This window comes from Rhamphochromis sp. 'chilingali', assembly GCF_963969265.1.
Source record: "Rhamphochromis sp. 'chilingali' genome assembly, chromosome: 17".
Classification (NCBI taxonomy): domain Eukaryota; kingdom Metazoa; phylum Chordata; class Actinopteri; order Cichliformes; family Cichlidae; genus Rhamphochromis; species Rhamphochromis sp. 'chilingali'.
In genome coordinates this window covers 23787013-23803868 of record NC_137944.1, presented here as the reverse complement: position 1 = coordinate 23803868, position 16856 = coordinate 23787013, and the positions used below count along the sequence as shown (strand labels likewise).

Below are 16856 nucleotides of genomic sequence, written 5' to 3'. Positions count from 1 at the left end.
GTTCAGCCCATAAAGTCAATTCAACAAGGTGCTGAAAACATTCCTCACAGATTTGCTTCACGTCCATGCTCAAGACACAACAAGAAATATTTCTCTCTTTCGACTTTCAGACTGTGTGATCCACGAATTAAAAGGAGTGAGACACTTCTGTTTTACACCAAAAATTTAGGGCCTTTTTTTCATAAGAGAGAAGCGTCTCTGGCGACACCCAACAAACTGAAAGGAAACTACATCCTTGGTGTCATGCTTACAACTTGTTGCTTAAATTTAAGCTCGGGTGGCTGCAACTTGATCTTTGCGGCTGCCACCAGAGGAAGATCGAGTCCGCCTATTACATATTTTTCTAAACACGTTTATTATTGGCATAACCAGTCTAGAGAAACCCTTCATGCGTTTTGCTTATCAAAACGTCAGTGTGAAGATTGTGTCCTCTCAAAAAGGTCTTAGTTTGGTTTTGGGACACATCAACACCCTCCTGGACCGCTCTGATCCGTCTGACAGCCGTCTGAGACTTTTATGGGCTGCCACAGCTACGTCAGGGACTGCGCTTCACCGTGAAGATGGCGGAGGCTGGGGATACGCCACAAGTCCGGTTTTTCTGTCACTGCTGTAAATGTGAAACAAACCCCAAACTCCCGGTGAGTTGCTTTGGAGAGTGTTTTTGCTCCACACGTGCTGGCCTGAGCATCACCCACGATTTCTCCTCCCCGGAGGGTGTGGAATTAATATTAACCGATTCTTCAAACCGATTTAACTGATTGATTAGTAACTATTATCTCCAAAACCTATAATAATTGGAACCCTTAAAGCACACATGTGGCTATGGCGGCCAGTCTTTGGGTTTTCGTGTGCACACAGCGAGTACTGAAGTCTTATTAGAGCGGGTGAGGGAGTAAAATGTGGCGATTCACGTTGCCATATTTAGAAGCGCCACTGTTGGCCACTTTGTGTCTAGTTGTCTCCCGTCAGCTGTGTGTAAGAGAAGTCAGAGGGACGTGTAGGTGTCGCCACATTTACCACCAGGATTTAAAAAATATTTCTCCATTGCTGTTTAATGACACACATTCAGCTTGATGTGGCGGACTGAAAGGTTGAACTTCGTTTACTTTGAGTCAGTTTCTCTTGGAGGTAAAACGGAGAGCGCACAGTGGAGCGCATTTGTTGCGCAGCTGGCACTTTTCGTGGCGTAATTACGCACTGGTATTAGGTGACGCAGAACGAAAACGCACGTTAGCAGGATTTTAGGAATACGCCCGACTTTCTGTTGTTATTCCTTTTGGTTTGAGGGTGTCCCTAAAGTAATACTTTATTTATTAAATCAACGTCTAAATTATTGGATGTTCATAATACCAGCAAACAAAATTCTAAAGTGAATACTGAATCCTTTCTTTTATTGTATATATCTGTTAAAATCAATATAAAGGGCTGTACTTATATAACCTGTTGTGCTCATTTTGTGCTCTTACTACAAACTAGGCTGATGCACTCACACGCACATTCATACAAGCACTATTTTCGATGCCTAAGCGCTTTTTGCCTAATATTCACATACACACTTGCACTCCAATGAATGCATCCGGGTTCAATATCTTGCCCAAGGATACTTTGACATTCAGACTAAGGAAAATCAAACCAACAACTTTCAGGATAGTAGACAAACCGATCTACCTCCTGACACTCAGGAAGAGGGTATATTTTTTAAACATAGTCTGAAAATACTTCAAACAGACTATCTAATTCAGTATTGAACTGCAAAGTTCCTCCCAGGTCAACCCTGCCAAACAGCATGTGGCTTTCTTATAGTGGCTGCTTGGCATTGTGCTTTTAAAGTTGTGTTTTCAGTTATAAACACTGAAAAGTCAATCACAATGCTGCAGCTCTGGTATCTTAAACAATAGAGACAGTGAGTATGCACAACATATGACCACACTATGACCACTCCTGGATGGTAAAGCATATTGAAGCCCATCTTCGTGGCTGTATTGAGACTGACACTGTCTACACTACAGTGAAGAGAGATGAAACTTGACTGGCCTGCGCAGATCACCTCCAGAATAAAAACCAGGACGTCGGCTGTGTGCCAAAAATTTGTATTCAACTCCAGCCCAATCCCTGCAGCCAGCCTCTAAAATTTTGCGGACAGGCTTGCCTGAGGATTAACAGATTAATGCCTGTACTTATGAAATGAAATGGCAGTGACAGTAAACGAGCTTATTATAAAAAAGCTTTTCTGTCTTTGAGGATTTCGTATGCCCCAGATGTGACTCTGGCTTCATTGAGGAAGTAACAGAAGACTCCAGGTATGGCTTTCTCTGATTTAAAAAAAAAAAAAAAAGGAACACGTGAAAGCATTTTAAATATACCTCGTTAAAGAATGATAATGAGTGAAGCATGTATGAATTTTCCATTTAACACCACTGACAGATTTTCTTTACTGTCTAGTCTCCTGCAGACCAGCAGAGCATCTGTTCCCAGTGAAGATTCAAACTCACTGCTCTCAGAAGTACGTCCTAACAAATGGCATTTTAATAGGAACACTCCTCTTTCTCTAAAGCTTTGTTTGACACATTGCTTCTCTGGTCTCTCGCCAAGTTATGGCAGCTGCTGTTTATGGAGCGCTCTGCTCTGCTGTCGCATCCGCCCTCCTCCGAGTCCGACCCTGATGACGGTGAGCAGGGATCTGCTGGTCAGAGCCGTCTTCTTCCAGCATCACCGGGCCCTGCTGAGGCCACAGAACCAGAGTCTCCTTCCAACCCAGAGCAAGAGACACCGTCTAGGACCTTCGAACAAAGGCCTGCAGTTGAAGGGTGTGTGAACATGGTACACAGAAACATGACCGCAAGGGTGCTGTGTTATCGATACAGAAACAACAGCCAATGAGAAATGAAAACCAAGATCAATAACAAGACCAAAACTTTAATATCATGCATATACTACCAGTTTCAAACTACGTTTGTTTAAATCGGTGAACAACCTCATTACAGGTTCAAATTTGTGAAAATATACTGACCTTTACCTTCCAATTCACAGGTAATATTTTAATTTCTTATATTTGTGAAGTTTTCACATGTAAGGATACCTCAGTAATGATTTAATATTTCCAGTGATAAACACAGACTCCCAAATGAAACAGATATAACCGCTGTGATTTTGGTCTCTGCATTTTGAATCCAATCCCAGTTTTGTGCAGCCAGAAGTGACCGTGTTTAGATGAGAGAGTGAAGTGCTCATCGACCGACGCTGCAGATATAGTCCACTAATTACTGCGTAGTGTAATGGTTTACACTTTTTCTTGGCAAGTGAAAGGTTGGTGGTTCAATTACAGCTGGAGATACAAATCTCTCAAACGTCCACAGCTAACCACTGTGGTGAGCTCTTGTGAAAAAGCTGCAGCTTAGTCGCTTTCAGCGCTGCATACTAATAAAATACTATTTTGAAGGGCAACACTATCCACAGAAGCCAAAACCAGTTTCTCTATCAGGCTGTAAGCATTCTTTTCAGTGTTGTAAAGTTTGAAATTAAAATATGGGAGTCTGTGGGGACTGACTTGATTTTGGAGTGAAGTGGCCATTAGAGGAATTGCAGTTTTTGGTGTTTTCACACTGACTTCATTGTTCAGCCCCTTGGACAGCATGAGCAAAGGGTGGATCTTACTGAGAACCCATGGGACACTCCCCACTCACTGAGTAGTGACTTACCAATCCCACAGAAGGCACACCCTAAACTTTAGGGTATGCTTTAGGGCCTAAAGCATACCTTGCTTTTTGTCCTCAATTTTGAGTCATATTGGGTTGATAAAAAAAAAACATCACTTTGTATTCAGTAAGACATGAAAATAGCAAATGAGATCATAAACTCATCAGAAAAGTACTTTCTGACAACTTTTTACAGGTGGAAACATTCATCCTTTATATACAGTCTATGCTTTTAATCATTATCCTTCCCTTTACACATGCATGCAGTCAAAAACAGTTCAGTATCAGACTAAGTGTATATTGGATGATACGTACTATAGAGAACAGCTTTATACATCGGTTGATGTTTAAAGCTGTTGACTTTACTAAGTCCAACTAAAATAAAGTGACTGTATGATCTGAAGCTGTGAAAATACAGTAAAGCCTGGTTTAAGCACTCTAAAGCTGTCCGTTTCTGCTCATTTAAGGATGGTGCAGCAGTTCTTGGCTGGCCTGTTTGCCAACAACGGAAACCCCGGCGCTGCACCAGCTGCACTGTAAACGGTTTTAATTTTAGATTTCACATCACTTGCTCTTGAATTAATCTAAAGTTGTGTGACAACCGCCCCCTCTCTCACGCGCCCTCTTGTTTTGTTCTGCTCTCCCTTTTGGTTCGTTTCTCAGATCCAGCATGCTTCAGTTGTACTCAAACCCTGGAGATTATGCGTGGGGTCAGAGCGGTCTTGACTCTGTCATCACGGAGGTCAGTGACACCAGAGCTAGTGTCTATGAAGTGCTGCGCTAGCATCGTTACTTCATTGTTTTCTTTTATTGAAACACTCACATAAAATCATTTGCACACAATTCTCCATTCATCTGTTCACCTATTTGTAGTCGTACCACTCATTTCTCTTCCTACTCACACAGTTATTAGGACAGTTGGAGAACACAGGTCCACCCCCAGCAGAAAAGGAGATGATCTCATCCCTTCCAACCGTTTGCATCTCTCAAGAACAGACAGGTGGGAATTCCAGTATGGCACATGTACACCGGATCACATGATCTCTCCAGTACAGCTCAGTAGCTTTTTAAAAATTTTGACATATGACATTGGAATTTGCATAAGATACACATACAGTCCTTCTGCATTTCTTTTACTTTTGATATTTTCTGCCCTTCCTCCTCTTTCCTCACTCCGTAATTACTTCTTTACTTTCCCTGTTCTGAGGATTAAATGGTTTAAGTTGAAGAAAGGAAGAATGTTGCACAGAGCTGAGTTGAGACAGGCCCTCGGTGGTAGGGAAGAGTTACCAGATGACTGGGAAAGTACAGCTGAAGTGGTGAGGGAACCCGCCGAAAAAGTGTATCCTCTAGACCAGGTGTGTCAAACATGAAGCCCGGAGACCAGAATCGGCCCGGTCAAGATAAATGTGCCATAGAGATCCAGCCCACTGAACAACTCTGGAAAATGTGAAGGCGTGCAGAAGTGATTTTGACTGTTTAACTGTATTTTCACAAGTTTTACACCTTTTCTAATAATAAAGACCTCCCCACACCAAAGTAATTAAGTAATGGATAAACAGTTAAATCACAGTGGAAAAACAGAAAGCGGTTTCTTTTAATCTTCTATAGAAGTGTCTGACTTTTTTTCTCTAAATTAACCAAAACTTTATACTTTAAACTACCAGAACTTTTTTATCATTTAGTTTTACTGGTCCGGTTAACTTAAACTCAAACTGGGCTGTATGTGGCCCATGGCGTTTGATATCCCTGCTCTAGACAGAGGAAAGAAGACTAGACGACTTGGTGGTAGAATGAATGAAGAAGTAAAGTGCAGTATTTGAAGAAAAAGTGGGATAGTCAGGGAGATTATGAAAGTTTGGAGGCTCGGCGTACGGCAAAGAGAGAATAAGATAAGATAAGATAACCTTTATTAGTCCCACACATGGGAAATTTGTTTTGTTACGGCAGAAAGTGGACAGTGCAAAGTTACATGGGATATGGGGAATGGGATACGAATAAGATACTGTACACAATAGAATAGAATAAAATAAAATACTATATACAATAGAATAAAATAGAATACAACTACAAATAGAAGTGGAAAACGCAAAGGGAAAAAGCTTACAGTGAGTTGTATATAAAGCTGGACACTAAGGAAGGAGAGAAGGACATGCTTTCCTCAAGATGGAAAGGATGTGCAGCAGGTTAGGGTGATCAAGAATAGAAATGGTAATGGCTAATGAATATAGTCAAGGATGAGATTAAAACTTTGAAGAGCTGATGAATGATGAAAATGAGAAGATTAAAATGGTGGTTTGTCCAGATTACATACCTGTGAAGGTATGGAGACGTCTAGGAGAGAGGGCAGTAGACTTTTTAACCAGATTGTTTAACACAGTTTTGGAAAGTGAGAGAATGCTGGAGGAATGCTGGAGAAGTGTACTGCTAAGTGATTTTTAAAGAAAAAGTCATGGGATAGTGATGTAGTAACTACAGAGTGATAAAGCTGAAGAAACATACTATGAAGATACAGGAAAGAGTTGTTGAAGTTAGGGCAAGAAGAAAGCTGTTGATCAGTGAGCAGCAGTATGGGTTCATGCTGAGGAAGGGCACTGCACATGTGATATTTGCTTTGAGAGTGTTTATTAGGAAATACAGAGAAGGTCTACGTGGGTGTAGATAAGATACCAATAGAGGAAATGTGGTACTGCATGAGGAAGTCAGGAGTGGCAGAGAAGTACATAAGGGTGGTGCAGGACTTTTATGAGGACAATGAGACAGTAGTGAGGTATGCAGTAGAAGTGACAAATGGATTCAAGATGGGGTGGGATTACATCTGGGAGCACCACTGAATCCCTTCTTGTTTACAGTGGTGATGAACAGGCTGGCTGATGAGGCCAGGAAGGAGTCTCTATGGACTATGATGCTCACAGACGACACTGTGAGAGTAGAGAGGCCAGGGAGCAGGTGGAGGTATGACCTGGAGAGAAGATGAATGAAAGTCAGTAGAAGGAAGCAGGTGGGACAAGTGTCAGGGATTTATTTACAGAACAATAGCAGTAAGAGTGAAAGGGTAAGGTTGTGAGACCTGCTGTGATATATGGTTTGGAGACAGTGATAAAAATACAGGAGGCAGATTTGTGGATGTCTCAGATTTGACGATGCTTAGATTTTTGTTAGGAGTGACCAGCATGGGCCAGATTAGAAATGAGTACATCAGAGGGACAGCTCAGGTTAGGATAGTGGATATAATTGGACAAAGGATGCTTAAGATGGCGCTGCTATGCAGGAGCAAAAGAAAAAGACTACAGAGAAGATTCATTGATACAGTGAAGGACATGCAGAGGGTTGGTGTAACAGAAGAGGGAGCTAAGGACAGGGTGAAATGGAGGCAGATGATCCTCTGTGGTGACCCCTAATGAGAGCAGCTGGAAGATGAAGACTTGAATTTCTTTGTTGTGTCTTTCATGTAATACTCCTACCAGTAATTATTTTACCTTTCATAGGTTTCCTCATGCTGTCTTTTCCTCTTATTTTTGTTTTTCTCACGTTCCTTGCCTCCTCATAGCATTTATTTATTCTTTCACTATTCCTACATTTCCTTTCCTCTTCCTCTTATCACCATCATCCTATATCTATTTTCCCTCTCCTATATTTTCCTCCCTCTCTTATCTTTCCTTTCCTTTAGCTATGTTCCCTTTACACCTGCTGTGTTTCTGTAATTTATATCCAGTTCCTCTTCCTTCTTATTTCTCTGTTTTCTTTCTGTCATCTATGTTTTCTTTTCTCCTCTCACTGTGCTTACTCCCTGTCCATTGCAGTTATTTTACTTTTCCTTATTTATGTCCTTGTAGCTTTACTTTCCTTCTCCTGTATTATTTATCTCCTTCCATCTTTCCTTCCCTCATCATATTTCTTTCCTACCTCTTACGTTCCTCTCCCTACTTTTATCTTCTTTATACTGCCCATTATCCTTTCCACTAATCTTTCCTTGTTTCATCTTTGTTGTAAAAAGAGACCACTTAATATTATGTATTGAGAACTATGTTATAAATCATATTAAGTATATAGTCTGTACCACCTTGTTACACTGTAATAGTCTACAGACCTGTCTAATAACTGGATTTTTTTTGGTTTTGTCTTCTTCCACATACTCGTTCATACTTTTTCCTTCCATTTCTTCCCGGTTAGATTGCAGACTGGAGTGTCCGGTTTGCAGGGAAGAATATTCATTAGGGGAAACTGTAAGGAAGCTTCCCTGCCTTCATCACTTCCACAGTGAATGTATAGTGCCGTGGCTGGAGCTGGTAAGGCTGCGGTCAGTGGGTTTGAGGGGTTTAAAGGTCTGGTAATAAAAATAAAAGATTTCCCAGGTTGTAGCATGCTATAAAGAGTGTTGTGTCACATAGTTTCTGCTGATTAACAAGAGTTTTTCTACTCTCAAAGCACGACACTTGCCCCGTGTGCCGCAAAAGCCTCGATGGCGTCGACAACAGCCTCCCGCCCACATCGGAACCCGCAGAAGCCCGCTCCCTCAGGACAGAGCAACAGGAGAGGCAGGCGATCTGAGAAACGTGAAGACAACTCTACTTCATTTTACTGTTTTCAGGAGTCACGCCTCCCACGTCGGAAATTTTGCTCCCCACATCAGCTGCTTTTAAATAAAACAGATGTGTCAGAGTCATAATTTGCAGCTTTAACTCTCACTTGGTTCACGCATCTCTGTTTAAGGAACTTCTACTCCAGCATAGTTACCATTTTATGCTACATCTGAGAGTTTGCTGACAAAATTCAGAGGTGATGTGTCCTCCTTGTTACGCTGCACTCTTAGGTGGTTTTCCGAATGACTGATTTTGATGTCATGAACTAATCCCCACTGAGCTATCTGTGGCTGTCAAAGAGGAACTCACAGAATTATGCATTATTCTCTTGGTAAGAGAGTTTCTTAATGCAGTATATTGTTGACCTTTTACCTGTGTACAGCCATTATTAAAGCCCAACCCAGTGATCTTTACTGTCCTCTGTCTTTTCTCCCTAACATATCTGAGATTTAGAAGCAGATATTAACCAGTCACTTAGAAAAACATAGTGTTTCCCAAACTTTCTAAGCCAAAAACTGTTCATTCTACAGAGCCCACAGTTTTTATAAAAACGTAACAATAAAAAAGGTCCGTGTTCAATTTTATTTAAGGGCAGCGTAATGGCATCAGCAAGATACGCTTTCTTTATTTTCCCTTAAAAAAGAAGAAGAAGAAGATTCATTTATCTTGGTTTCAGTTCACATTTTCAACTGGTTATGTGCACAGCAACACTGGGGCCTGCCCCACAGCTCAAAAACCACTGGATTAAGATATAATTATGTGCATATCTGCCAGTTCTATTTGTCTCTTTTGCATTTTGTGGTCAGTAACTGCTCGATGACATTGTCCATTTGAAACCTCTGTATGCTTTAACAGGAATTCATACCAAAAACAAACAAAAAACCCCCCCACATAGCTCTTCTTCAGAAAATAGTCACATTATATAGTCAAACTGCTCGTCTAAGATATCAATCTATTAGTGTATGACAGCAGAGGAATTGTCACACCTTTTATGAATTAATATGACTCATTTATTAAGCAAAAATTATGAGCATTCACTTGTTTCAGACCCCAAATGTTATCTAAGCTGCTTTTTCCCTGCTTTATATCGTTTCAAACAGCAGCGATCAGTTAACTGAACATGCATGTGTTTGGACTATGGGAGCAAGCTGGAATTCCCAGGTAACCCATGTAGGCACGAGGAGAACATGAAATTTCACGCAGAGAGGCCGTAGTATCTCTTTTTCTATCTGCTTAAACCAGTCTGTCCATTTTCCTCTGAGATCAACTAGACATTTATGCTCACTTGATATTTTCTCCTCTTCAGACAATTCTCTGTAAACTCTAGAGATGTTAGTGTGTGAAAATCCCAGTAGATCAGCAGTTTCTGAAACATTCAGACTATCCTGTCATGAACTAACAACCACACCGCAATCAAAGCCACTTAAATCACCTTTCTCCCACATTCTGATACTTGGTTTGAACTCTTGCAGGCCATCTTGATCAAGTCCACATGCCTATGCATTGAGCTGTGTTATTGGCTGACCTTTTTGGTTAATGAGCAGGTGGACAGATGCACCTTATAAAGTGGTCAGTAAGCATATAAATAAGTATGATTTAGTACAGTGGCTACTGTCCTTACAAGTGGGAGCCCAGCTGCAGTGGTTTTAAAAGTGCAGCACAAACAGTGCTTAGCTGTGTATTCATTAGAGATGCAACATTAAATGTATTAATCCCTAACCAGTACAGCTGCTGTCCATATATATATCTACACTGTGATCCGTAGGGAGCAGGTGGAAGAGAGCCTGGAGAGGTGGAGGTATGTTCTGGAGAGAGAGCGAATGAAAGAAAGTAGAAGTAAAACAGAATACGTGTGTGTGAATAAGAGGGAGGGAGGTGTAACAGTGAAGCTGCAAGGAGCAGGGGTAGTAGTTAGGGTAGATGCCATTAAATGACTGAGGTTAATCATTCAAAACAAAGGACAGCGCTGGAGAGAGGGGAAGAAGAGAGGGCAGGCAGGGATGAGTGGGTGGAGACGCGTCAGGGATGATTTGGGGCAAGAGTGAAGGGGAAGGTTTACAAGACCTAGTACGGTGTACGCTTTGGAGACAGTTGCACTGATAAAAAGCCAGGAAGTGGCAGAGCTGAATATGCTATAAGATTTTTATTGGGAGCTGCCAGGATGGACAAAATTATAAATGAGGATATTAGTTATAGTTTGGACGTGTGTAGAGGAGGGATGCGGAGCTGTGAGGCAGGAAGAAAAGAGGAAAACCTCAGAGAAGTGTGACAGAAGCAGATGCTAGAGATCAGGTGAGACAGAATCAAATAAAAGAATAATTTTTCTTGACAGTTTTAAATCATTTAATCAGCTTTTTATTATTATCCAGAAAAAACAAATACAAAAATGTAATAGCCAAAAACCAAACAAGCAATAAAAAAGGAAAGGATAAAAAAAACAACGCCAGAGGGTGATCGATTAGTCGCCCAATCCATCAGAGTCGAACATGACAACAGAGGGCAGGGTGGTTTATTTATAGGCTTGACCCCTTGAAAGGAGGCACGAAACCGGGATTTGACAGTTGACTGTTGCGCACCGCCAAACACACCCTCGCCCTAGTGCAACCGAAAATAGCGAAATAATGAAACACAGTCATTTTTGTCAATGACTGGGGACCGCAGGAACCGCGTACAACCGACATTTGCTCTCCTCTCCTCACCTCCTCTCCTCTCCCCTCCGCCCTCCTCGGTCCGTCCTCCTTCCCTCCCTCCTCTCAGGGACCGAGAATGCCCGTGTTGTACTGACACAGTAGCGATACGGGCTGAGCAGACATGGAGGCCCGATTGACGAGAGAGGCCCGCGCTGACACATCCAGGCCCAGCTAATGGTGTGTCGGAGTGGATTTCGGAGCATCTCGGGAGATATTACGGATACCAGTCGCCGTGAGGAAAAAAGGATTTAGGCACCGAGGACGAAGAAATAAGAGGGAGATCCATTTCGGGTCTCTGTTGATTCAACGCAGCCGCCATTTTGTTGACAGTTAGTGTTTTTTTTTTTTTTTTAAATAACCCACACAGCCCTGCATCCTTTTATTTTATACCGCCGGAATATAAGTCCCTGTTTTTGTTTTACTCGCGTTTTTAAGCAGATTTAATTGCGCGTTTGTCTTTGAGGTAATGTTGGGAGATTTTTTTCTGGTTTAGCTCACTTGCTAGTGCATCGCTAGCCGTCGTAGCTGAGATGTAGTAACACGAGTGCCTGCGAGAATGTGACGGAGATGCAAGATTATGTACATCACTTGTCCCGGGTTGTGTCACTTTCACTCGGTTTACACAAATTGTATGAAAGCTGTAGGCGTTTGTTATTCATTTGCTGCCTACACGGCGTCTAAGTTAAGTGAAATTTGCTTAAATAGCTCTCAAACAGGCTGCTGTAGATGGCTAGTTAGCTGCTGCCAATGCCATTGATACAGACTGTAGCCCCGTGTCTATTATTGGACTGATTGTACGGGCTGACTCTTTACAAAATAAACAACACTTTCGTGATGCATGGGGTTATATTAAGCTCCAAGTGGCGATCTATTACTTTACCGCTCCGGCTGTTAGTGCTAAGTGTTGTGGAAATAAAATTGTTAAGGGGGAGCGAGTGGGGGTGCTTTGCATGTTGGCACTCAGCAACTTTGTGTCTTGGAGCTTGGCAAGGTTAACGATCAATTTTAGTGAGTGGTCAGGAGCTGTGTGCAGTGGTTTCCGTTTGAGGTTGTTTGTAATACTCCTACAACAGCGTTGAGATATATTTAAACTGTAGCCCTTTTTAAATTGTTCTGATCATGTTTTTTTTTAATTTTCATTTTGGCTTTTCAGCTGTTGGAAGATAATTTTAATAAAAGGGGGGGAAATGTGGCCACCACGTTGATACACAAGAAGACAGGACACAGCCAAATAATGTGAACACCGTTTCTGGACTATTTCAGAGGTGAGTGGAAATGATGCACATTGATAGGTGTTGTTTACGCAGGAGTAGACGTCTTCCCACCCCAAAAGCATGCTTGCAGAACCGCATGTAGATACTCGGTTTCTTTTGTATCAAGACAGTAATTACGAGTATGACTAGATAAGGGCAGTTGCGGGGGAAATTAGGGCTGATCGGTTCGCAGACTCATGAGTTGGTCCCTTGAGGGGCTGTGTTGACTGCACAGGAAACCGAAAGCAGATAACATTATTTGGTTTGCTCACTCATGCTCTGGTTAGCCATGTTTCTTCTTGTTCTAAATTAAAGTGCACGCATGTTTTTGCGCTGTACTGGAAGTCCTCTGGTTGAACTTCCCTGAGCTGCTGGGGGAGATGTTTGCACGGTGCAGGTGTGAATGACACCTGCCTCTCTGTTCCGCTTTGTCGCAGCGAGTTAACGGAGTTTAATCATTGTCCCCGCTTCTTTCTTTTTTAAAGCAACGGTCTGTTACAATTCTATAGCACTTCCGCTGCTGGGTGATACAAAGCAGCGGCGGCAGTGGTGGTGCTGGTGGTTGTAGTAGTAGAGGAATTTGCCTGCTTCCACCCCCTCCTCTGAGCACGGCCCTGTAGTAATACCAGTGGAGCTCTGGAAATGACAGGGAGCTCTCAGGGCAGACGCCAGCCCTCATGTGAATGATGCAGGGGGTGGGTTGGTTGGTGGGTGGGTGGGATACTATTGCTATGGCCAAAGGGAAATAAGCAGTTATGAACAACGTGTGCAAAAGTGAGGAGGGAGTGAAAGGAGGGAGGGAGTAAAGGGGGGAAGAAATGAGAGAGGGGGAGCAGGAGTTGTTTACTACGTTCCTCCCTGCTCTGCTATTTCTTAGGTTGTTGGAGTGAAATTGATTGTTGAATCTTGTCGTTTTTCTTTTGGCATTTGTTTGCGTTCATAGCATTGCATACTGGTCTTCTCAGAAAACAAAAGCAAAGGACAGACAGGCGTGACTAATATCAGCCTTCAAAACCACAAGTGTTGCTATTCAGTTGTTTTGCAGTATGACTATGGCAATGAAATGACTGTAGTGCAGTTTAACTGCTTCACATATACAAAAAGTACCTCAGCGCTAGACATGAAAATGATACACTTGAGTGTTAAGGCTGATCAATGAGAAATTAGAAAGCGATGTGGCCTGGTGTCAGATTATCAGCAGGGGAGCGAATGCCAGTAAATGACCTGACTTAGCTTGTTAGAGGTGAGGGGAATGTTTTGACTCTCTGGGAGGCTTTTCTGCCGACTTGTGTCACTAGCTGTCCACAGAGTTGGGTACTAAAGTGGCTTATTTTTGGCATTGCTGCTGTTGTGCGACGGAAGCAGCTCCCATCACCGTGAGCATAAAAGAAAGAGGAGAACATTTGTCACTGTGTGTAAAAAGGACACAGGGAAAGGGAGTTGGTGGGGTGGGTGATGGGTGAAATGTGTTTTTGATTAAAGTGGGAACACAGTGACTTTAGTTTGTGTGCTGTTCTCAGTGCTTTCCAAGTTTGCGAAATCGAGGAGGAAGAGGATGGAAAAGCTTAAAGAAAACCGGGGGAAAGAACACCGAGATTGATGGAGTGTTAAAGAAAAGTGGGAGGTGTGATTTTCAGTGTGGTATGTGTAGCGAGGGGGAGTGTGCAGTTTTGAGGCAAAATGGAGTGAGTAATTGAAATAAACACTGAAAGGACCATGTGGGGAACCGCAGGCAAGAATCCAAAAATTCTGCAGTGTTTACTGTGTGGTTTAAAAAAATCTCTACTACTGTTTTCCACTGTCATAATCCAAAACAAACATGGTGTAAGACTATAGCAAGGAAGATTTCCTTTTCCTTTTCCCCCCTCATCTTACCGTGATGCTTTACTGATGTGATGACTTGTATGACTTTCCTGAGGCTCCATTAAGTACCTCCTTTAGTGCTCTCCACTAATGTAGGATGCAGAAAAACCGCCGGCATGTTGACGCTTGATCACTCAGGCTGGAAAAGGCGGCTGGATCCTCTCGTCTAGTCCCAGAGACCTAGTGTGCTGAGGTCACAGTTCTGAATTGCCTCCAAATGACTTCACCCAGAGAAAGCACCTGCTTGGGGGCAAATCCGCATTAAATCACTCAGAGGCCGCGGGGAGCTGTAGACAACTTCATTGAATTGGGCTGTCCTCCCAAAGAGGACAATTAAGAAGCATGCTGCTCTCTGCTGCTAGCGTGTGAGCTGTGAGCTGCCACTATCACAGGCAACCGTTTTCACTGCAGCTAATGAGAACACTTAAGGGATTGCTCATTCTGCATCTTACTCCGTAACACTTGGAAGGATGTGGCAGTGCTGTGGGATCAACTACTGACTCCAAGGAACACCAAAGAGCAAGCCAAACAAAATTTCAAGGGGGAAAATAGCCTCTAATGCCATCTGGAATGGCACGAGTGGCTATTTTCATTGTATTGTCAGACAAATGAACTATTGGGCCTGATTTTTACAATGTTATTACTTTTGGACTAAACTCCACTGGCTTCTAATTTATATCCATGCCCGTGACAGACACTTGCATGCAGTCATAGATGCGTTCTTGCCATTTCTGGGTTAGAGCTTGCTTGGCATTATGTTGACTTGTTGCTATCCCTGGTCTAGTTAAAGCCATATGACTGGTGGCTTTCACAGGCGTTTCTGACAAATGCTGTTGTCTTTAGCATCAGTCAAGGCCTTTTGATGTGCGCTGGCATAGTAAACTGAAAATTGTCATTCACCACTTTCTATGATCCTGCAATAATAATTTTTTTTCTTTTCAAAAAAAAAAAAACCCTAACCACACCTGGACCTGTCTCTAGGCACTTAGTTTGGAAGCCACTGCTCTAAAGTAAATCTGCTTTGGAAATCGCAGGTGGACAATTCAAAGTCCTTGTTCCTAAGGTTACATTTCTGAGGTGAGGTAGAAGGGACTTTGCTGTGTAAATAGGTCACAGATTGTTATAATCTATGAGGATGAGCGCACCATAAAAAGTGTCAGAGATGAGATGAAGGACACTCTAACCAAACAGATAATAAAATTGTTGCTCTCTGTCTGCCTTTCACCAGCGTTCATTTTAAGACTGTTTAAAACTGTCAGTGTTTCTGTTTTTCTATTTCAGTGACTAATGTGGGATTTATTTTTATCTTCTCTACCCTCCCTTTTCTTCTTTCTCTCCCCTCTACCTGTCCCTGGTCCTGCAGTTGAAGGACGGAGAAATAGGGCTGGACAGCCGAGGAAGGGAGAGAAGCCCTCAAAGCAAGGAGAGCTTCACCCTCACCGTTATCCCCCTCCCCCTTTCCCCCCTTCACCCTTATCCCATCCCCAGACAAAAACTCTACCTGGTATCCACATTAACCACTCCTTAAACTCCATAAACTTGTACCCCCCCACCCCCCACCCCAAACAATCTAATGGATCAGAAGATTCAAGGGAGGACTGCAACTCCACCCCCTCTCCTGTCCGGTGCTCCCACAGGGGAGCGAGAGAAGGAGGGAGCGGGTGGGAAGAAAGAAGAAGAGGAGGAAAAGAAGAGGGACAGAGAGAAGGAGGGAACCCCCACCGCATCTGCTGGTGCAGGAGGCACAGGCGGGCCAGGAGGTGCCGGTGGTGACCAGTCCCATTTCTCCATCAAAGAGAGCAGCCTGTCTGAGGGCAATGTCAAACTGAAGATTGGCCTCCAGGCGAAACGCATGAAGAAGCCTCCTAAGATCCTGGAGAACTATGTGTGCCGACCGGCTTTCAGAGCCACTGTGAGGCATACGGGTCGTGGAGGAGGTAATGCCCGTGGAAACCGTGCAGGCGCCACAGGTGACGGGGCGGGCAGTCAGAGCCAGAGTCCTTCACAGGGCAGAGAAAAAGAGAGGGAAAAGAGTCCCAGTGTAAACAGACCACCCATCTCATCATCTTCAACAGCCCCAACTGCTAAAGCTCCCACACCACCTCCTCTAGCTCCTCCTCCTGCCAGCACTACCACCCTGACACCCTCCCAAATGAATGGGAACGCTCCGGCAAAAAAGGTATGGAGGCTAGATGCTGTGGATTTTATTTATTTTGGTTCAGCAGTGATTTTCCACTTTGAACAAAATTAAACATTCAGTGATGACAACTAGTATAATTATTTTCATTCACCTTACTTCCTTAAAATGTTATTGGTCAGCCACGGGTCTACAGCAAAGCTACTCTAGTAATCACAGTGTTATTACGCTAGTAAAGAGCAGAGCATAAATTTTACTTTAGTTTTCATTGTGTTCTCAGTTGGCTTGCCTCTATTCATCGCTCACTGGCCCCTTCAATCACCCTCCGTCTGTGTCGTCTGTCCTCTGCCTGGCTGTGTACTCTCCACCCCCATCCCCGCATGACCCCTTTCTCTCACTCTCCCTCTCTGTCCTCAGTCTGACCCTAATAAGTGTTATTGAGCTGAGGGTAACTTCCCCCTCTGGCCATGCCTGTGAAGCACCGTTGGAGTAAAGATCTTACCAATGAATGTGTAACATTCACTTGCTGCTGATACTTCCCATGTGTGTTGTCATGATGTGTGTCAGTTTCTGTTTTACGCTTTATTTTAAAATATTGCTTAATGTTGTGCAAGATTGCTTACATCTTAATTATG

The 16856-nt window shown here is 43.0% G+C and overlaps 2 protein-coding genes across 4 annotated transcripts in view; both read left to right on the top strand.

Annotated features, from left to right (window-relative positions):
* The first annotated feature begins 289 nt into the window (after nucleotides 1–289).
* rnf115b (ring finger protein 115b) lies at nucleotides 290–8378 on the top strand. Its single transcript, XM_080862831.1, has 9 exons — nucleotides 290–638; nucleotides 2242–2300; nucleotides 2443–2503; nucleotides 2593–2807; nucleotides 4163–4231; nucleotides 4359–4437; nucleotides 4602–4695; nucleotides 7869–7984; nucleotides 8124–8378. The coding sequence occupies exons 1-9, from the start codon at nucleotides 561–563 to the stop codon at nucleotides 8244–8246; spliced, it is 894 nt and encodes a 297-aa protein (XP_080718957.1). The 5' UTR covers nucleotides 290–560; the 3' UTR covers nucleotides 8247–8378.
* Nucleotides 8379–10653: 2275 nt separating this feature from the next.
* ash1l (ash1 (absent, small, or homeotic)-like) overlaps nucleotides 10654–16856 on the top strand; it is a 125521-nt gene continuing 119318 nt past the window's right edge. For 2 of the 3 annotated variants that reach the window (XM_080862830.1, XM_080862829.1), the window contains exons 1-3: nucleotides 10656–11297; nucleotides 12122–12233; nucleotides 15448–16263. In XM_080862830.1, the coding sequence (XP_080718956.1) occupies nucleotides 15658–16263 (606 nt within the window). In that variant the 5' untranslated portion in view covers nucleotides 10656–11297; nucleotides 12122–12233; nucleotides 15448–15657. Of the gene's footprint in view, nucleotides 11298–12121; nucleotides 12234–15447; nucleotides 16264–16856 lie in introns of all 3 variants that reach the window. The other variant, XM_080862828.1, reaches the window with a different exon arrangement.